The sequence below is a fragment of the Canis lupus genome, chromosome 13, assembly GCF_011100685.1.
Source record: "Canis lupus familiaris isolate Mischka breed German Shepherd chromosome 13, alternate assembly UU_Cfam_GSD_1.0, whole genome shotgun sequence".
NCBI classification, from domain to species: domain Eukaryota; kingdom Metazoa; phylum Chordata; class Mammalia; order Carnivora; family Canidae; genus Canis; species Canis lupus.
This window is the reverse complement of record NC_049234.1, coordinates 63,230,955-63,254,096: the sequence shown is the minus strand read 5'-3', so window position 1 is coordinate 63,254,096 and position 23,142 is coordinate 63,230,955. Positions and strand designations below refer to the sequence as shown.

Genomic DNA, 23,142 nt, shown 5'->3' with positions numbered 1-23,142 from the left:
ATTTTTTAAAGATTTTATTTATTTATTCATGAGAAACACAGAGAGAGAGAGAGAGAGAGGCAGAGACACAGGCAGAGAGAGAAGCAGGCTCTATGCAGGGAGCCCAATGTGAGACTCAATTCCATGACTCCAGGATCATCCCCTGGGCCGAAGGCAGACACGCAACCACTGAGCCACCCAGGTGTCCTGAAATCTAGCCTTTAGGGTAGACTCCATCCTTGAGTGGCTTTAATCTCCTACAACAACCAACACCCAGTGCTTTTATATCAGAATCTGCTTCAGACAATGGTACACATAACTATTTTTAAAGGTTATCTATAAACGTTCATAAATAAGCAGGCTAAGAAAAAGGAAAATTTGGAGATACTTTATTTATACGATAGAGAAATCTCACATTAAAGTCTTCATCATTTCATTAATTCACAAAAAGCACTATCTCAGAATTAAAGGAAAAGATTCACACCAAACCATAAAGACTTGTTCTGGCTTCTTTTCTTCCCCCTGTAACACAAACAAAAATATATTATGTAGTAATTCAATGAATGGGTGCAGAAGGGGACTGGTTCTATTATTTTACATCAGAGAAAAACGAAATAGATGGGAAGGACTTCTGATGGTGCTCTCTGAAACTTTAGAAATAATCTAAGAGAATTTTGAGGTTGCTGATTCACTGATTTACCATTGTGGACACAGTTTTGTTCTAGTGTTTTTAAAATAAACTTTTTGTTGAATTGTAGTTTGTTTTTAAGAGAAGCATATTTTTTTAAAGATTTTATTTATTCATAGACACAGAGAGAGAGAGAGGCAGAGACACAGGCAGAGGGAAAGGGAGAAGCAGGCTCCACACAGGGAGCCCGACGTGGCACTCGATCCCGGGTCTCCAGGATCACACCCCAGGCTGCAGGTGGTGCCAAACCGCTGCACCACCGGGGCTGCCCAAGACAAGCATTTAATGGTAGGTCTTAGGATCGCTATTTTGGGAGAATGACCATTATATTTACCCTTGTCTGAATTTTTTGTTACCTGAAGTGATTTAAACTCCCAAAGCAGCACGAGTTTTTGAAATCAATTTTGGACCCTGAAAATTAAAAACAAGTAAGAATCATTAGATGAAGAGATGGATGACTGTGTCAGTTATACAGTTAACCCTCCACTGTGTAGGGGTGAATTCTGGTACATCTCTGATGCCAACATGCTGGGCAATGGAAGTCAGAGAAAAAAAAAATCCACTCAAACCTACAGTAGAGATAGTTTGTTCTTATATCAATCTCCAAGCTGTTACCAATCTTCACCCCATTCCTCATCTTCCTCCACAAGTCAACCATAGAAATTGGAAGGTTTGCAAGAAAGTACAGCCATTGTGTGTTAATGGTCTCTACTTTTTTTTTTTAATTATTTATTCATGAGAGACACAGAGAAAGAGGCCGAGACACAGACCAAGGGAGAAGCAGGCTCCCTACAGGGAGCCTAATGTAGGACTTGATCCCAGAACCCTGGAATCATGCCCTGAGCCAAAGAAAGACGCTCAACCGCTGAGCCACCAGGCGTCCCTAATGGTCTCTACATCTAAATGAATGTCTTCTCACATCAAGGGACATTTATCTTTTTTGTATCATATTTATCAGAAATGATTTACATCAAACCTATTTTATCAGTTTTGTTTTATCTGATTTGCTCATCTGTGTTCCACCCTCTTCCACTAAAGACAGACACATACCAATTAATTGTGTACTTGGCGAAAAGGCTGAATTATAGGATATCTTTTAAAATTATAATGACGTTATATTCAAATATATCTAGTTACATAACTAAGACTTACAAAATGTAGCAAGTTACAAATCTACTAAATACAAAACTACTAAATACTACAAAACTACTAAATAACAAGATTAAGATAATTCCTAATTACTACTCTGTTGGAATACCAAGGCATGCCCCTAAAGGAGTTCAAGAATAGTTTTTATAAATATCTTCCCATATCTTGTTTGCACAATTAATTTGTTATTAAATCCTTTTAATCCATTTAGCTAAATTGATCAGTTTTAGGCCAGAAACTGTCTAAATTATCATCAATTAATTATATATTCACTTTATAGTTTCCTCTACCAGGAAATAAATTAAATTTACTAATTCTCTTAACACATTAAAAAATCATTCTTCTTCCTAATATTTAGTGGGAAAATTGGGATTATTTCTTAAATGTCATAAAATCCTTCAATCTATTTCTAAATACGTTGAAATCTCTCTGGCATTATTTTAAAGTTATAGATGTGTGGAATATTCTATTCATTTTTCATTACAGAAAATTTCCTCCCAAAGATTTTCAGTGTGAAAATGAGCTGCATGTACCTCTTCCTCAAAGCAGGCTTCCTGCTCTTGGCCTTGGCAGCACTTTTCCAGTAGACCAGAGAAATCTGCAATGACGGCCTCAAGTTGCTCTTCTGTTATTTGTGGCTTTTGCTTCACAAGGTTAATGAGAAATCTATAAAACAAAAGAGAAGTCTGTTATACAGAGGTTTTTTTCTAAAGCCTCCCTAGTGGAGAATTTTTAAAGCCCTCGCACTCCTCCCCCCAAGCCCTCACTGCATCAACCCATCACCAGACTTACAACATATACTCTGTAGAATGCCTTCATCAGAAATACTGAAGCTAGAAATAGATGCTCCACGGGTCGGGATTAGTGCAGATCATAGATTTTATAGTTCTACCATACTTACATGTTGGAAGACACAATCTTTTTCTTACTTGCCTAGAATATTGTCTCCAGTTCTCCACTCTAAAGTGTGTCCTCTCCATTCTCAAATGCCCAGATTTCCAAACTCCTGCCATCCGTAATTATCGCACTCTTACCTGCGCGTTGGCCCCACCAATCACCTGCACTACTCATTTAGCAACACTTTCATGCTGGAATTCATGTTGATGGGGGAATAGGGAAGACTTGCCAGAGGAGGCAGTATTCTTATTGTACCTTGGAACCCGACACAGGTTGTGACAGAGGAAAAGGGAGGAATAGGTTTTTCGAAATGAAGGAAGACCATTTCTAAAGCAAGTGAGTATTAAAATGTATGGGAATTTGGAGAATATAGGTTCCATTGACTTGGATTACCATCACCGTTACAGAATGTCTCCCACAATGAATTGTGCATTCCTACCTCATATCACGCACACTTCTTGGCTGAATCAATTACGGTTATTCTCTTCGAAAAGTAAATAGTGTGAAAAAAGATTCAATGGTGTTTTCCCAGTGTTTTGGAATGAAAGTACTTAAACTTACTACAAAGACATATCCTAATTCTCCAAAATAGATAGTCCACTTTCCCTCGGTCCCAACACGTAACACGACAATAGTTACAGTGGAACTATCTTTACAAACCAAAACTTGACTGCCCTAGTGTGTCTTTCCAAACCTGGGTTCCATGAGGCTGTGAAGACACTGAGACAAAACTATGTTAAAAGCCACTTGAAGTGCTTTGGGGCAATAGCATTCTACTAACGAGCCCAAGGTTGTTGGGTGTAGGGTAGAAACCTCAGCTACTATTTAGTGTTGCTGGTGTTCTCCATGCCAGAAAATAACAATTTCTTACTGTTGCTTCATTGTTTGTAGTGCTACACCCTGAGCCTGGCACAAATCCTTATGGAAGATGAACTTGTCAGCAGAGAAGGGTGAAGGGATATATGTTTCATCCACCACTAAGCTGCTGAAACACGGCCTCCTGTTGGCATATGAAGAACTGCAGCACTGGCCGACACCAGGATTTATAGGAGTCTCCTCATGCCTGATGCATAATTGTCCAATAATAAGATCAGCCTGGTTGGGAGAATGAGAAAGAAGGAAGCAAGGAGATTCAGCATTAGCCACTAAGTTGATTCAGGTTTCCAGAAAACTGTTGTGACTTTTAATGCCCAGTAATTTATAATCACTATTGCAGAAGAATTTGCTATCTCTGTAGGGTCATGTGTTGCTACATTGTGGATTCCTTTTTTATCCACTTGTTTGGAATAGACCTCACCATTTAGTGGCAGATACTCCATAGTGTGTTGATAGTCCTTGCAGCTAGTTGTGTCGGCTATTTGAAAACACTTCCACTTACATACATACTTTCAAAGGAGAAGAAATTATCTGCCCTGACCTAGGAAATCAATACATGGTTTAAAATTTTCACGTATTTCTAGTTGAGCTTTCCACTGTATTTTGGGGATCCAGAGAATCACTTTCTGAAGGTTAGAACAGCGTAAGCCTAGCATGTTCGTATATATACACACACGCACACGTGCATGCACACAGCTAATATATAATCCTAATTGAAAAGAAATAAGGCCGAGGAGTCTGGGTGGCCAGTCAGTGAAGTGTCCAACTCTTGATTTAGGCTCAGGTCATGATCTCACAGTCGTGGGATTGGCCCGGTCTCATGCTCCGTGCTCAGTGGGGAATCTGCTAGAGATTCTCTCTCCCTCTCCCTCTCACCTTCTCCCTACTCTCTCTCTCTCTCTCCTTCTAAAATAAGTAAATAATTCTTAAAAAGAAAAAAAGAAAAGAAATAAGGCTAAAGCATGTGTGTGTGCGGGTGTGTGTGCATGTGTGTGTCTTTGAAGGCTTTCCTGGTGTAGAATCCTCCTACCATCCACACTCAGAAATATTTCTTAAATACATACCAATAAGTTGTAATAAGGGCCAACATGTTTTGTGTGCATACTATGTATCAGGCTGGTGCTGAATGAGTTACAAGGATTACAAGGATTACTTCATTTAAGACAGTCATCCTATGTGGGCGGTACAATTCTTATTCCCAAATGTCAGATGAAAAAGCTCAAGCCCAGAGATATAACTAGCTTTCCAGAGTGACACCGCTAACAAGTGGTGAAAGTGGGATGGGGATGTAGGCAGGAGGCCTCCAGAACCTACATTCCTGATCTGTTACAACATCCTGTGTCCCTGCTGCCTCGCAACGTGTGGAATATAAAATGATAATGATGATGCTGAATCACAGGCATTCTTTCGCTCCTAACTCGTGGTGGAAAATTCCAAGACATAAGACTAGCCAGCAAATAAGCCCTCAGCACCAAAGAGAGGGAAAGGGCAACAATGAATGTATAATTTTGTTCACTGTTGTGACTTTAAGGGAAAAAAGCATGAAAAAAATTCAGCCTGTAATCTTATGTATGAGACTAGTGACATGAGAAAGTGAAGATGATTGAAATAACTAGGAAGTCATTTTATTATTCAGAAGGACTTAGCCTGTTCTATATTCTTTACCTTGTTAAAGGGGGGGAAACGTCCCTAATATCATAAGATTATACTATGAAAGGCAAAAAATATTAGTATGGCTGAAAATAAAATGACTGATTTTCATCTCTCAAAAGTGAAGCTTTCTATTTTTTAAAATTCAATTAACATTTTTTGTTCACTGTGTCCATTAGATCAAACTCAGTGCTCCCGGGTACACAGCAGAGTAACTGAGACACGTGTGTATACTAGAGTCGGTGGGCTAATAGCACCGCGGCAGTGGAGGCTTGTGTGACCAGCGAGGAAATTCTGAGGCAGGTATGGCACTGGGTGCTGGAGCTCGGGCTCCGGGGAGCATGTGCATTCAGATATCAGCCCTACCATTTACTACCTGGAAGACATCCATCCTAACGTAACTTCTTGGAGCCTCATTTTCTCTATCTATAAAATGAAGATGGTAATGGAGCATTTCAAGAGAGAGTATTATAATAGCTAAATGATAATACTTTTTTTTTAAAAAAAAAAAGTGCAGTTTGGGTCTTTAGCACAATCTTGAACAATTGCTATGTTGTTATTAGGGAGAAGTGATGGTCTCCACGTTGGTTCAGGAAAGGCGGCTGGTAAGATGCAGAGCATCAAGGTGTGGGTGAGTTTGAAGTACAACAGACTCACTCCTTGGTTTTTCTTTTCTTTCTTTCTTTAACATTATTTAACATTAACATTAACATTAATGTTTCTTGGGATCCCTGGGTGGCGCAGCGGTTTGGCGCCTGCCTTTGGCCCAGGGCGCGATCCTGGAGACCCGGGATCGAATCCCACGTCGGGCTCCTGGTGCATGGAGCCTGCTTCTCCCTCTGCCTGTGTCTCTGCCTCTCTCTCTCTCTCTCTCTCTGTGTGACTATCATAAATAAATAAAAATTTATTAAAAAAAAAGACCTTAATAATTACTTTAAAAAAAAAACATTAATGTTTCTTTTTTTAACATTATTTAGTGAACAAAAAGAAGAAATCGTGAAATGAATGATGTGTTGGTTATTCTATCCTTCCCATACACAGAGCTTGCTCAGACTGTGTTAGACACGTTGGCTGTGCTCCCACCAGCCGTTCTAGAAGGAGGAAAGACTGGCCATGTGCCAGCAGTCCAGAGCCAAGTTCATGCCCTCTCCACCTGTAGCAAATTGAGCAAGTCTAGGAAAGCCATCTCCATAGTGGTTTTTACCATTTCCCCCAAACGGGAATTAAGGGACTATTTCAAGTAAAACAGGGCAGGAACAGAAGGGGACCACATAAAACACTCACCGCTCCCTCGCCACAGGCCAGTTGTCTGTCCTCACTGAGTTGGCAACAAGTGGCTGCTGCGGTCGCCATTTTCCTGGTGAAGGCCATCAGCTCAGGTGGGGTCAGCTGAGGGGCTTTCTTTGTGTAAGCAACAAGGAACCTGAAAGAAGCATTTTTCACCCAATCTTACTGAGTCATTTAGGAGCTTCTGGACTCCTCACTCCTTCTCAGAGACCCCTTTTTGGTACTGGAAGCCATGAAGTCAGCTCATTTGTTTAATCCACATGGTACTTGGACCACCTTCCACGATGTGTGTTCTCTGACAACCACCTCCCGTGCTTCTATTATATCGACATGACACAACGAAAACAAACCCTGGAGGGTAGGCTGACTTCAATTCCTAAACTCGAAGCTTCACTGATTTTAATTTTGATCAATTCGGTATTTCCACTCTGACACACTGTAACAGAATAAATGTCTTTCCTGCGACAATCTACATGATCTGGGGAACCCCAGCCAGTACCAAAGATCAGACTCTCCCAAGCCATTCCTCTCCCTTCCTAAAAGAGGGAGACGGGGATGCCTACTTTCACCCAAGGAAAATTGGGTGATCAGATTACACTGATTTTCGATCTGAAATAGGGGCTGAAATTAGAGCAGCGTGGGGTGACTAGTTTAGGTTGATAATTCCCTCACCAGTCCATCATTTTAAATCACTAAAAATGCTGTTTTAAAAAACATACGCATTTTGTAAGTAATATTCTCCTAGTTTCTGGAAGAGGCCACAGCTTCGCTTTGCCAGTGCTTGACTTTCTTGGATGTATTTCTCTAATTCTTCTTCCTGAAAATACAAGCATTATTATGTACTTTTTTCTCTTCCTGGACACAAAACCTTGTGTGTAGAAATTAATCGATAATGTATTATCCTATTACACTAATCTTAGGAAAAACACAATTTTTAGAGGTTTTTTATATAAGAGGTAGTAAAGTGTGAATGGTGAGAATTAAAGCAAATGGACTTTGGGGAGATTACATTTAAAATTTTGTGCATCACAAAGTTATTTGATGACAGAATTCAATCTTTGTATAAAGGATTACAGTTCTTTCTGTATGAATTCTGGCTTCTCTGAGCTATTAAAAATGAATATTACTTTTCTTCTATGTGTCAAGGAACGTTTAGTTAACATTTTCACTTCTAAATAGGCCACTAGTTGTCGACTACTAGTTAATAACAAATTACTATGTAGATGACTACTTATTAGATGTAACTAGCTAGCTACTAGTTAATAGCTAGATGCCTTCAAACAAACAGCATTTTTAATGGATAATATCCATGCAGTTTTTCAGACTCTCCCTTTTTCAGTTTACCCCTTTATCCTGGCATTCAAGAGGGTTTTCAGACTGAGAGCACTTCTCCAATAACTCCTGGTATCCTTTAGCGACTCTTAGAACGACTGGGACAGCAAGTTTTGTATGTCTTCTCGAATATTCATAAGTAAATCTGAAATATGTATAAAAAAGCATGTTAATGAAATAAGAGACAATTCATTCCTGCGTTACATGCCATGCAAAAGTTAACATTCAAATCCGTAAACCTGGAAATCAAATTATGACTTAAACTATATGCATGGTAAAACCATTAACACAAATCACAATCCCTCCAATCGTTCTAAAACAATATTTTGTTTTCTTTTGCACTCTTCACCTGGGTTTTTCAGTTATGAGCTTGCCAGTCATTCATTCAACAAATGTTTTTCCAGGGCCCTGCTCTACGCAAGCATTTCTTTAAGCAGTAAGGATTCAATATGTATAAGATAAAATGCCTGACCTCTCAAAAGCATACATTAACAAGAAATAGGTCATCAAATTCAGGTGGTGATAAATCAGTGAGAAATAAAGGAAGATAGAATAGAGGGGGAAAAGTGACTCCTGATTGACAGCATTGGTTAAGAAATGTCTCTTTGGGCAGCTCTTTTGGAACAGAACCTGGGTGAAGGAAGTTACCCAAGGATCCAAGGGAGGATCATTCCCAGCTGAGAAAATTTCTACTGCAAAGAAATTTCCTAAGTAAAGAACTGCTTCTATTAAATAAACAATTCGTGTTGGATGCGTGGATGGGTATATTTAAAGATAATTCTTGGATTTTCTAATTGTGTTTCCAAGATGTAAGTCATATTTAGTTCTGCCACCGATAAATTTTCAATGCAGGTTTCTTCAATCTGGACTTTGTTCTTGTGTGCATGATTTTATTTAGCAGTGCAAACAGTGTATGAATGTCCAACCTGGAAGCAATGGTAGAGTGATATCCTTAGGGAATATTAAAAAGAAAACTAGGCCATTATTTTCATTCTTACATTAGAAGCAGACCCTTACATTTATAAAGACCCTTGCAGATCATTAAGCGTAATATCCTAAGAGTTGCAAAAATCCCCCCTCTGATGGTGTCCGTAGTTATACACTGCACTATAAAGGAAAATATATTAACTGGACTGCTTGCTTTCCTGAAAGGCAAATAGAATGAAAACACGTCCTATCAATTATACTGATACAATGAACTACTATCCTGCAAGTATCTCTTACAGATGTATTGATTTTCTACAAAAATAAAACATACGTTAAATAAATAGCCAACAAACTGTTCTAAAAAAAAAAAGCCTTTCTATCTACCACTATCTATTGAGTAACGCTTTGGGGGAAGTTCTTAAAACATGCATAATGAAAAAGCACATCCTTAACCATGAACCCTTCTTATCACAAAATATTCATATCTTTTGGGAAGCTCAGTGGTGGTCTTCTTATGAGCAATCCATACAAAGATGACAATGCTTCTGATCCCAGAGAAATCAATAGAAAATAAAATATAACTTCATTTAATAACAGCAATAGTGAAAGCCTTGGCAGTATAAGATAGATCCCATTTCCTTAATCTCTACTTACCTGCTTAAATAATTTGGGCTCAGAACATTCTAGCATCACCCTCACGTACTGAGCTCAAAAACCGTAGCCATCATTTCCCATTTCAGCCACACAAAGCTGTCAGCCGCATCCTAATCTTTACTTATGTGAACATACATTTGCAGAGTGTGTTACCTTGCCATGAAAAGGTCTTTTTCCCTTGAAGAAAATTGGTTGAAATCTCTCTCTCCTAAAAACCTATTTAGATTTGGAGATAAGCCTTCAGGTTTGCCATCATTTTCTGCATGAATTATGCATTGACCAAGTTCAAGTATGGGCAGCTTGCAGCAGTCTGCTATTTTGCTTGACAAAATATCTTGTTGAGAGCATATGTAGGACATAATTTTTTCCTGTTAATAGGAAAAATTAAGAATGACTGTAAAGGTTTATTTTTTTAACGCAGGACCTCAGGGCCAGTTCTAGGGAGGACAGGAAGGAGGGAAGGAGGGACGGAGAGAGGATACAAGGGTGGGAGGGAGGGTAGAGGGAGAGAGGGGAGATAAGGGGGAGATAAGGAAGGAATGGAGAAAAGACATTTTACCTTGTCTCCCATCTTAGTGCTTCCTCCCTACTTTGCCTTTCCTCACTCCTTTTCCCCTACCCCCGTTTGTTCATTTCTTCTTTTCATAGTTGTCAGCTAAAACCTATTTCACTGGATTAGAAAGATTTTAAAAACAAAAGAGAGATATACTCTTCAAACCAAATGGCCCGCACTTTGGTATATATGTTTCTATTACTGTTGAAATTGCTTCTGGACAACATTTGGTGTTGATGTCCTAATACAGAGAGCAAACTTTCCTCTCCTTTTTCAGGACGATGTGCAGTGACTCGCTATGACCTCCAGAGGGCAGGCTCTAGATAATGAAATGGAGGCTCCTCCAAGAGGATAGAATGAAGCAGAGCTTGTACATCCCCCGCAAGGGACTAAAACTTCTATGCCTTCTGACTAGGGACAAATAGCAAGCATTATTCAGCCATTAAAATCAATTTACATACCATACAGAAGTTAATTTTTCCACTTTAAAGGAAAAGGGTATTTATGAGCTCCAAAAATTGAAAAATAATTTTTCAATGCCTATAGAAATTAGTAAAATTGTCAATTAAAACCAGGAAAACTAGCTTCAAAGAAAAACAAAATGTTCTAATTATGGTCCCTACTATGCAAGCAGAAACTTCTTAGAGGAAAAAGAAGTGACATAGGAAACCTGTCTTTGGGAATCTTCCTTGGCTCCTCACATCAGGCTCTCTGCCTGTGCTCGGAGACTGTCACCCTCAGGCCTGTCTTACAGCCTCAGCTTCTGGCTGACTTCCAGGACTCTTTCAGCCAAACTGCCAAGGGACTGGCTCAAATAAGCATTTTCCAAAAGGAAAATTTGGAAACCACATTCAAGCCCAGATTTTCTAGCCATTTGAATACCTAAGAGCGATGACTTTAAGCCTTCTTGGAGAAGAAAGTATATCACCAGGAACTGGAGAGGGAGCAACTGGGGATAGATAAGCCTCTTGAAGGGTATCTAGGAAGTCTAAGGTTGGCCCAAAATAGATGAATGCCACAATGCTTAAATGGTGACTATGACATGTTTGAGGATTCTGTACTGGAGGGTGTTTTGGTTTTGGTTGTTAATTCTCCTAGAGCTCTTTATTCACAGCTCTCTTTGGCATGGTTAGCTTTGTACCTTGTAGAACGGCTTCTTGTATTATCTTTGTTGTTTCTTGTGTTATTTTGTCGTATTCATATAATAGATATCTCTATATGATACAGACAGCAGAGCCCCTTCCGTGTTTCAGGCATCATGCTGTCAGCCCTCGGAGATAACAGTAAACGGGACATAGTCCCTACGTGTCTCATCTCCATCAGACTGTGAACTCCTTGAGCCTAACTGGTGCCTTCATAACAAGTGTTCTTCACAGTGTCTAGCACACAGAGAGTAGTCGATATATATTTGTTAAATTAAATAATAAATGGGTAGAAAAACAAATTTGTTAAAAGTAAAAGAGTCTGCCCACCCCACCCCCCCATCCTAGATCCTATGTAGAGTTCTCAATTTCCTTCAGAAAAGAGAATGAGTGAGCACTGGTCTCACAAAAGGGAAGCACCTTTTAAGTGAAAGGTAAGCTCCACAAAAGATGGCTTCAGTCTTACTATCAAGAAGTCTGTGACTTTACTCAGCCAGCTAGGTGCCTCCCCTGTGAACAACCCAGACAGCCTTCTCCCATTTAGAATGAGTATAAAAGAGAGAAAACAAAGTGGGATTATCTCTTTTTTACGAAGCAAGACTCTTTACCCCATCCTGCAGACACTCCAGCACATTTCCTCTGCAACATTCTTCATGGATGTGGGCCACATCCAGGACCAGTTTCTGAATTTCAGTAAAATTGGCTTTGGAGAACTTTTGACTCAGTTTAGTAACCGTTCTAAAGGGGGGGAAGGAAATAGAAGTCAGTCCTGGTTATCTACCAACATTAAATAATATTTAGAGGTATTGGTATAGTTGCTGCTCCCAAGAGAAAGAACTGAAGTGCTCTTACTGTCTAAAAAGAGAAAGTTATAAGTCTTGTGAATTCCAGCCCAATCTTTGAAGGCAATAGCTCTCCAGATTGACCTGTCCCCACAAATAGGTTGGACATGATTGATTTGTCTTCAAAACCTTTCCGGCGAATTGGGATAAAATCTATCTCTTTTGCTGCTCATCCGTGATGCTGGGTGTTTGGAAACACCGTAGTGAGTGGGTGGGAAAAAATTAAAAGGACAAGCAATTAAGAAATAGAAAATTTCATAAGAATAATAATCATTTCTTACTTGGGAGAAAAAAATACTTCTGGGAATATAGGGAGGGGTGTGTATGTGCAAATCAAATGAGGTGAGGCAAGAGAGTAGAGCAGACTAAACATCTTGGTCAGCATGCCAAGCCATGTAGTGTGGCCCAAAATGGAAATAAGAAGTAAAAATTCTTGTATCTTCTACCTGTTTCCTTAAATTTTAAGAGATGTCTAGATGAGATCACTACTAGAGCAACTGGTGTTACCATTCCTGATAAGGGTAGATTTTCTTTATGAATTTCTAACATTTAAGTTTAATCACTTATGTATAGTAAATGATAAATACAGTCATTATTATAATATTTTAATTTATATTTTATTAGCAAGATAAACTCAAAGCAGTTCATGAATCAATCTAAGTTTCTTTTTCTTTTAAAGATTTTATTTATTTATTCATGAGAGACAGAGAGAGAGAGAGAGAGAGAGAGAGGCAGAGACACAAGCGAGGGAGAAGCAGGCTCCATGCAGGGAGCCCGACGTGGGACTCGATCCCGGGTCTCCAGGATCAGGCCCTGGGCTAAAGGCAGCGCTAAACCACTGAGCCACCCAGGCTGCCTTCAATCTAAGTTTCTAATAGAGTTGTAAGGTAGTTAAAGCAAAATCTGACCTATTCCAAGAAACAAAATTCAGTCTTGAAACTAAGTTAATGATTAAAAACCTTAACCTAGATCTCCACTGTGTAAAATATTTTTAAATGTGTAATTTAACAAACAAACAAATAAATGAACCTTGGGTGCATGTACTTAACACTCTTCAATTAGCATTTCCGATATTTTCCTACACTAGAAATGTCTCATCATAAACGTTGAAAAGCATTTTAAACCAGTTACATAGTTTAACATTTTCTAGTAGCCACATTACAAGGTAAAAAGGAAAAAAGTTAAATTCACCTTAATAGTATTTTTTGCCCCCAACATATCAAAAATAATACCATTTCAACATATGACTTCATTCATATGTGGAATCTAAGAAAATAAAACAAATGAATAGACAAACAGAAAGCAGAATCAGACCTATTAATACAGAGAACAAACTGATGGTTGTTAGAGAAAAAGGGGGTTGGAGCGTGAGCAAAATGGGTGTAGGGGAGTGGACGATATGAGCATTTGGTTCTGGAATGAGTAAACCATGGGAATCAAAGGCCAGCACAGGGAGTAGAGTCAACGATATTGTAACAGCATCCTGTGCTGACAGATGGCAGCTACGTCTGTGATGAGCACAGCGTACGGAATAAAGAAGTTGAATCACTACGTTGTGCACCTGAAACTAACATAGCATTGTGTGTCAACCATACACAAATTAAGAAATTCTTTTAAAAAATTATTTCAATGTGCAATTAACATAAAAGCCTACTAAGAAGATATGGTGTGGCCTCTTTTTCATACAAAGTCTGTAAAATCTGGTGCATATTTTACACTTGGAGCACAATTCCACATTCACATCAGCTAGATTTCAAATGCTCAGGAGCTGCAAGTGGCTGGTGGTAGCCATGCCGTGTAGCACGGCCTGAAACCATTGGTGATTCTGATTCTTTACATCCAAAGCCAAAGTCTCAACTGTCCGGATACAGACAATTCAAGACCACTGACCTAGCACCTGGGTATAAGGAAAATAAATTATGATCAGAACCTAGAACACTGGGCTCTGATAACTGGCAGTGTGGTCTCGAGTAAATCGTTGTTTTTGGTTTTGTTTTAAGATTTTACTCATTTATTCATGAGAGACACACAGAGAGGCAGAGACATTAGGCAGAGGGAGAAGCAGGCTCCATGCAGGGAGCCTGATGCGGGACTCGATCCTGGGACTCCAGGATCACACTCTGGGCCAAAGGCAGACGCTTAACTGCTGAGCCACCCGGGCATCCTGAGTAAATGGTTTTTAATTTCTCTGGGTCTCAGGTTATTCACATGTCAAAAATGAAGAGGTTGAACTAGATGATTAACTGGGTTTTTAAATTATTATTGTTATTCTGTATCCTAACAACAAAGATGGAATGTAAGACAGAGGTAAATTAGGTAGGCTTTAAGAAGTGTTGTAGCAGCAGACTATCGGCCAGCTTCCTTCCAGTCCTGAGATTTCGTGATCTAAATTGCATTAGCTCTGAGCAAAGGAACCTTCATTCTCTATGACAGTGACAATGAGAATGAGCTCAAACTGCAAAATGGGAGTTTTACACATCTCACCTTCTTCCCTAGACACAGTTTAAACTTACATGGCTCGGAAGGTGCGAGGTCCAAAATTTCTCATTACCGCACATATATGTTGATTTAACAAACTGCTTTCTCTTAATTCTTTTGTAATCAATGATGTCTAGATCCAGAAGAAACAAGGTATTAGGAAAGGATGCAATAAAAAAACAGATACAGGTAAAACATGAAACCATAAAAAATTTTACTAAAATTATAAGTGGGTTATATTTTTACAGAACTTTATTCATTCGTTCTCTCTTTTAGGCTGGTTTATACACACATCTATGCCAGACAGATTTATTTAAAATACCTTCAAACAAGAACATTATAACTTTCTTCTAGGGATAACAAGTAAACAACTGTACTTTTAAACTAATTGAAACCTGGCCACCTGGGTGGCTCAGTGGTTGAGCATCTGCCTTCAACTCAGAGCATGATCCCAGGGTCCTGGGATCGAGTCCCACGTCGGGCTCCCTGCATGGAGCTTGCTTCTCCTCCTGCCTGTGTTTCTGCCTCTCTGTGTGTTTCTCATGAATAAATAAATAAAATCTTAAAAATAATTAATTGAAACCTGATAATTTCTTAAATGTCTGCTCGGTCACAAAAGCAGAATGCCACAGTCCGACATTGTGGGAATAGTCACAGTTTCTAGGAAACTTTTCTTGAAGGACTTCCAGTGGCAAGTGATTAATTCTGGATGTTATTCTAGCTCTCCGAACCGAAGAAAGCTACTTCATTTCTCTGAACCTAAGTTTCCTTTTGTTAGATAATGTTTACACCTCACATTTGTTCTAAGGATCAAAAGCATAAAGTATTTGTCGTAGTTTCTTTCTCTTTTTTTTTTCTTTCTTCCTTATGCCTCCTTTTCTCCTCCTGCTCCTTCTACCCCATCTTCCTGCACCTTCTATTCCTCTCTCTTTCCTTTACGTTATCACGCATACCCCTGTCTTCCTTTATCCTCTCTCCTCCCAAACTCACATCCTTAGTCTTATAAAAATGTTCTGGCCAAAGGAATGAACACAAAACAGCAAGTCTAGCTATTTTAGCCCAAAGAATATCAGACGGCTGAAATATGCTCAATTCTGAACATGGTATTCTGCATGCAAAGCATATTTCCATTTTTAACTTCATTTGGTCTTAATGAGTCACAGCCAGATTAAAGTATTGGTTCAGGTATCTGTGCAAATAGAATACCTTTGTTTGGAAGCATTCGACCGCATTTTCAGCTTTGCAGCAAAGTGGAATTATTTTGCCATAGTGGGCAGCCAAAGAAAGAATCGTGGGTGCATACAGGAAGGGGTGCCTTCTTGCTATCTCATAGATGTACCTATGAAACGAAAAGGAGCTGTAAGAGTTGCAAACATATAAAAATAGGACTACTACTAGAACTGGACTCGAGTTTGCTTAAAGAGTCAGAAAACAGTCATATTTTTTCCACGTGCTGACCAAAATTGTACTTCCTACCGATCCGCGGGGGGAGAAACAATCTGACCACCAATACCACGTGTTATCATGACAGCCAAATAGGCAGAAATGCAGACTATGATTCTTATTAAGGTGCCCTTTTCAATAAGCACACTCAGACGCGTTTGGAGGGTCAGTAAATCCCGACCTCCACTAAGTAAAACAGAAAGGTGGAGTCTTTTTTCCTCATCAGTACCGAATGGAATCATCCACCTTGCCAGTCTCCATAGCAGAGATGGTGTAAAGTCAGGCTCTCGGTTTCTCTGGCTCAGGCGTGCAAGACAGCAGCATGTCAGACCAACGTGATTGAGAGTCAGATACAGGATTCCCCAACAGAGAGCCTGAGTCCAAGTCCCTGCTTGGGAATGCACTAGCACTGTGCCCTCAGCCCTCAGTTTGAATTATCTTAACCTTCTAAACTTCAGTTTCCTCATCTGCAAAACGGGAAGAAGAACGAAGTGAAAGAGGACAGGAGACTCTAAAGGCAGGTAATGAGCATTAATCTGATCGGAAGTGCCAAGCACACACGGTCCTACAACATCCTGAATGCTCAGTAACTGGTAGGCATGCTTATGCACCTCAAGCTTTCTTGGTTTTCTAAAAATTTTTTCATTTCCAGGCAATCTGGTGAACGTGGCACACCAACTATTTGGCTCTGGAAGGAATCACTTTGTGTGGTACTGAACTATTCTTGGGCAAGCTAAAATGGAGAGATTAAAAGGGGGGGAAACAAAAGTATATCTCAAGAGACTAAAGGAAGAACCGATGGGTCTGCCATCTGGTCTGTACTGCATCTCCCAGGCACAAAGTTGCACTTAACATGGCTCACCTAACTTTCCCAGGTAGGACCTCAGCAGGTGCAACGTTACTGCCACTTCTCCATGTTTTAGAGTTCATCTGTAAGTCTCAGCAATACTAGATTCTGCTTGATACTGCTCTTCTTTGGGGGTTTTAATCTACCTTTAAATTGGATCTTTACCTGTTCATGAACATATCCCTGTTTTCTTCATATGCCTTACAACTGGTGACGGGTTCTGCAACTTGGAAGGGTGGGATGGATGGCGGAGCAGCCTTTTTGTGTGCTAGGAAACAGTTATGTCTTTCCTCTTCTCTTTGGCTGCAGCAATCTGCAAGTCCATACTTTTCGGAAATTTCCTTCTCATGGCAAATTTCTTCCAGAAAGGCAGGGAGCTATAAGAAAGATTTGTTTTTAATGAAAGACAATTAAGTTTACTTTGAGATTCTGTAAAACACATGAAGAGTTTTCTATTATTCCAAATTAGAACTACAGATTAAAAAACAATCCCCTATACAAATCCCCATATCTTTAATTTCAGCCTGATGAGAGCTTTCTTTCCTGACTTTTGGGCAATGGAATTTTAGTTTCCCACCTTGAGACATACACATGACTGTTAGACAAGATTACTTTATCTTAAAAGGAAGAGAGCCATGCAATATTGTATTTCTCCACCAAAATGTTTGAAATATTTTATTTTTCCCTTTTATATTATCAGCAGTTTGGCTCCGTGATGTCTAGAAGCTTTTTGAAAAATATATAAACCACTATTTATATTGCCCTAATTTTACCAAAATCAGATGATGACACCAATAGGTTAAAGAATGCCTCCAAGAAATACACATGTTTCATTCTTCTCTGGAAATTTTTATTTAGTTTTTATTACTGCTAAAATTTAGAGAACCCTAGAAATTTTAAGTAAGACTTTCGATTCCCAATCCACATAAAAATCATGCCTTTAAGTTTACAATGATAAATCACCAACCTGTAAACATTACTGTGAACCTCTCATTGGATGTAAAGTTGCAACACGGAATGTATTTTGCTTAATTTATACATGTTTTTAAATTAGCAAGACAAGCCAAAAATAGAGATGCAAAACATGGAGTTTTATTAAATCACCAATTTCAGAGTTGGAAAGTATTTTATATCTTTAAAAAGGCATCTTCTCTACAATATTCCAGATATACTGACTTTTGGCCACTCATCAATCCCACCATGACAGAAGATTTTTTGGATCTTTCGTTCTATAATTGGGTAGCTCTAATCATTATAAAGTTCCTAGTTTTTTCCTATTGAGATAAAATAAACAACAATAACTCTTATTTATTGATCTTCTACATTAAGATATGCTTGTACTAAAAGAAAACCTATTTGTCATTTAACTGAAATTCAAATTTAAGTGAATTTCATATTTTGTTATTGTTCATTTGCTAATTCTGGCAGCCTCAGCATGTGCTACACCCGTCAGGGTCACCGTAGTGTAGAGTACAGTGTAATGAAGCCACTCAAGGTGTTAGCCCTGGAGCCTGATGGCCTAGTTTGAATTCTGGGCTCCCTTTAAAAAGTTATTTAACCTCTCTGTGCCTCAGCTTCCTCAACAGGAAGAAAAGCATTTATCTGCTAAGATTATTGTAAAGATCTAATAAATTTATATTGTAGGCAAAGAGGATATTCTGCCCCAGAGAGGGTCTCTTGGCTCCCTGGACATCCATCTGATTCATCAGGGCTATGTTCTGTGTCATAAAATATTTTTATTATCGATGGGTATAGAACACTCCCAAGAATAATGCCTGTCACACTGTGTGATTAGTAAAAAGTAACTTCTATTACTGTTATTATATCTGTCTTTATGAACAACAACCCTGAAATGGAAATGGAAGCTATTATTATTCCTTATTTTACAGATACGGAAACTAAATTTCAGAGAAGTTAAATAACATATTCGTGGTCACCCAGATACTCCAACTTCAGAAACTTAGCTCTTAGTCGTCACGCGCGTATATATTGTTTCTTTATAACAGGCACCCACTCTTTTCCGCCTTCTTCAGCAATTCAGAATTAATCTAATTCCCCTTTCATGCAACTGCTCTTCAAATATTTAAATGTATCTCTGTATCTGCTCTTCTGCCTGCGAAACTTGGTTAAATATCCCAGTAGGATTGCATTATTATTATTATTCACTCACCTGGTTTTCTAAACATCCTCCGGGCTGCTCGCTGCCAGTAGATTTCTCAATTACAGTCAATATATCTTTCACCATTTTGCTTACTTCTTTGTAAGTGGCTTCTTGGACAAACTGAGCAAAAAATATGGTAGCTCTGAAACAAAAATACATACCAATGCTCAGGATCAGACATGTCAAGCTGCATTTTCTAAAGTGTACCTTTGTTTGTTTCGGTTTTCTGTTATGTGACCTGTTTAGGGGGTGACTTTTGCTAAAAATTTATGTAAAAATAGATTCTAGCCATCCAGAAAGAAATGTCAGTCACCTTGCCACTCCCCGCTCCAAATATACATATATCTATTAAAAACTCAGATTAGATTTCCCATAAGAGTGGTTCCTGCTTTTGTGGTCACTTACCCACTACAGTGTATCTATAGCTATATTCTATGGTTCCTTATAAATTTAAGCAAAGAATTAGTCATTAGACCTCTGCCTGTAGCTACTCTCAGCCTGATCAAGATTTAATCCAAGACGGCGTTCATGGATGGACCCAAATAATTGTTTTAACAGGTTTCTGGGTGCAAGTAGTAGCAGTAACCCACTACTTTAAATTCCTTCCTTTTTTTTTTTTTTTTTTTGACACAGATAGTCTTTTTTTTTTTTTAAGATTTTATTTATTTATTCATGAGAGACACAGAAAGAGAGAGAGAGGCAGAGGCAAGCAGAGGGAGAAGCAGGCTCTTGGCAAGGAGCCCGTTGTGGGACTGGATTCCGGATCCTAGGATTACACCCTGAGCCAAAGGCAGATGCTCAACCACTGAGCCACCCAGGCTTCCCTTAACTTCCTTATTAGAAACTTCAGGCGTGTGGAATAGCATCAAAAGAAAAATGCACTCTACAAATAATAGAAGGTAGAATATTTTACCTCCTATTATCTGCTACTAGGATTTACATAGTATTCAGAAAAGAGAATATTGTAATATCATCCTATTGGTAATGATGTGGAAAATTCCTGTATTTCTGTATGGTGGTTACCATTGATCCAATATTAATCTTGAGTTTCTAAAATCTGATGTGGTTTTTCCCATGGAATTTCAAGGAATCAAGAGGTTAATATCTAAGGCATGGCCAACAGTTCAACCTTTTCAATATCAATATGAGTAACTTCTTCAATTTGCTTTTGTACTTTTCAGAACTCAAAGAGCTATTCAGGTCTATTTAATTACCTAACTAAAATTATCACTACTTCATATTTGAAGTGCATTTATATGAACAAAACTTACAGGTCAACTAAATTCATTTCTGCAGAACATTGGGAAGAATCCAAGATGGAAGCTGGAAAGCAAAATAAACTCCATGAGAAATGATGTTTTCAACTGCAACTGATGTTTTCAACTGATAACTGTTTTCAACTGTTATCATCATTGTTATACACAAATGTTTGTGTTAATGTTAGAACTATATAATTTTAGAACAATTTAGAAGTGTACAACTTTGTATTTAAGGTATAACTATACAATTTTAGAACCATACAACTGAGAAGATGTTAGGGAACATCTATCAAAACATCTTAATTTTGTACTTGAGAAAACTAGGAAACTAAAGAATAGCTAATTTAACAAGAATAATTTATGGTAGAGCTAGCACTAAAATCCAGTTGTTTGGATCCCCCCTTGTACTGTGATGTTCTAATTGGCTTGGAAACCAAAGGATTAAAAATACATTTCAGTCCTCCTTTTGAACATGATTATACCACAGTTCCCTTGCCTATTTCTATCCCAGTCACACCATTTCTTCTTTAGTTAAATAATGACTCATTTTTCTGAAGTAAAGAATAAAGATATTACTTATTTTACCAGTTGGAGAGGATTTTATATGTGAAGGAAGAATTATAGCCTCATATATAGAGATAGATAGAGATATATCAAAGACTTAGATATTTCAAAGTTAATATGTATATCAACTAAATAAACAAAGTACAAAACATTGATTCAATGTGGAATATATAAGCCATTCATAGGTAATGTTAAGCACCACCATGATTTTGTAAACCTCTTGTAAAGTCACAAGTTTATCATTCATTTAAAGATATTCACCGTTAAGTGTTTTTCCTCTATGTGGAACAGGAAGTATAAATAAATCAGGACAAATGAATAAATCCAAATTTAAGAACTCTCATATACAGAAAGACAAAAAAGAAAATACAAAATATCTTACCTATTCCATATGCATTTCTATGCATTGTCCTGGATTCAGAAAAATTTAGTAGGAAAATGGAAAAAAATGATACCACCCACTTCATGGTTGCTAGTTATTTTGTTGTTGGCAATGATGGGGGGGGGAGAATAATGAAAATCATGCTGTAATTCTTTTATATTCTTCTCAAGCAATGCTTGTTAATTAGTAATCTTTAGTTAGTGTATGGGGATATCTGTTGCTTGATTTCCTTAGGTTGTAAATGGGACAACTTGTCAATAATTAACAGCACAGGGATTATTTGCATTTTATGTTCAAGGACACAGACTTCTTTTGGAGGAAGAGGGGGAAAACTTCAAATTTATCTCATTTTGCAAATATAACAAATACTCTTCTCAACCTACAGTATTCTCAAAGAAATATTTTTCCCTAAATTGCACAATAATTAGCTCCTTTCAAATTAAAAAGTTAAAGGCTCCATAAAGATGAAGACTTCAGACTTTCTATGAAATTCAACTAAATGCATGAGGTCATTTAAAAAATACTAATTGAAAAAAAAAATTTAAAAAAAGAAAAAAAATTTTAAAAAATTAAAAATACTAATTGAATGTTTATCATATGCCAGGCACTGGACATAGTATTTGACCAACTCAGACTTCACTGAAGAATTCATTGCTTGATTGTTATGTTGTTTAGCTTAAAAATCCTCTTCATCTGATTTTATGTCAATAAAATCCATTTTTAGGTATTTAGTATACTGCGTATGGCTTAACAGAAAATTTTGAGTACAAACTTTGATGAACCAAGCCCTATAATAATTTTATTTGTTACAAAATAATTTTACATGTATGTCAAACTGAAATGGATCAGCTGCACTGTTCATTCAGCAACTCAAATGATTATGTTAATACTAAGGAGCACTTACAAACACTGCCTGATTCTAGGAGCAGTCCACCTCATATCTTTCCTGTAAGGGCTCTCAATTTAGCTGCACACTTAAACCGCTAGAGGAACTTTTGAAATCCCCATTGCCTAGACTGTACCCCACATCTGTTAAATCAGAAGCTTTGGAGGTGAGATCCATGTGTCAGTATTTTCTAAACATTTACAGATTATTCACTCTTCCAAAGTTAAGATTTAAAAAAAAATAATGAACCACAGGCAAAAGTAAATAACATGGTGCATTCATTGAGTGAGGTAATATACAGCCCTCAAAATAATTTTGTGGAAGAATATTTGATAATATGAAAATATGCTCATAGTATGTCCCTAAGTAAAAAACAGGAGAAAAGTCATCAAATAACCCCATTTTTTGTAATTCTCTGGTCCTTCCCCCTGCTCAAAAAAAAAAAAAAAAAAAAAAAATATATATATATATATATATATATATATATATATATATATATATATATATGACAGGAATAGTAGATCACAAGGTTTTAACACTGTTTCTCTAGATAGTAAAAATTACCAGTGAATTCCTCTTCCTCACTCTTTCTCTTTCAAAACTCGGTCAATGAAAGGTTGATTATATAATTTAAAAATAAAGATTAAAAAATTGTTTGTATCTTTAAAACATAAATTATGTGCATGAGTCAGTCAGGAAAAACAAATACCATATGATTTCACTCGTATGCGGAATATAAACAAGCAAAAGGAAAAGAAGAGAGAGGCACACCAAGAAACTGTTAACCGTACACAACAAATGGAATAAATCCATGGTTACCAGAGGGAGGTGGGTGGGGGCGTGGGTGAAAGAGGTGATGGGGATGAAGGAGGGCCCTTGCTGTAATGAGCACCTAGTGTTGTATGGACGTGTTGAATCACTATCTTGTACACCTGAAACTAATATTACACTGTTTGTTAACTTCCTGTAATTTAAATTAAAAATTTATTAAAAATAAATACATTTTACTGCAACTCACGAGGGCAAACATTTAGGTGAAGTTTTATCAAGATCTTTTTACTTAAACTTCTAGCACTTCCGGGAGATACAAAGATTTAGTATAGCATGGACAAGTTCTTCATTCCGGGTCAAGTAAAATTCCCATTT

At 37.8% G+C, this 23,142-nt stretch overlaps 1 protein-coding gene across 1 annotated transcript; it reads right to left on the bottom strand.

Moving 5' to 3' along the window:
* Nucleotides 1-409: 409 nt before the first annotated feature.
* Nucleotides 410-21,196, bottom strand: AFP (alpha fetoprotein). The gene is given in 15 exon segments (NM_001003027.1): nucleotides 410-501; nucleotides 1,024-1,078; nucleotides 2,350-2,482; nucleotides 3,585-3,808; nucleotides 6,524-6,662; nucleotides 7,246-7,343; nucleotides 7,871-8,003; nucleotides 9,593-9,807; nucleotides 11,743-11,872; nucleotides 14,490-14,587; nucleotides 15,661-15,793; nucleotides 16,910-17,121; nucleotides 18,915-19,047; nucleotides 20,177-20,228; nucleotides 21,111-21,196. Coding segments are annotated over 14 exon segments (1,830 nt in total). The 5' UTR covers nucleotide 21,196; the 3' UTR covers nucleotides 410-501; nucleotides 1,024-1,033.
* Between the last annotated feature and the right edge of the window lie 1,946 nt (nucleotides 21,197-23,142).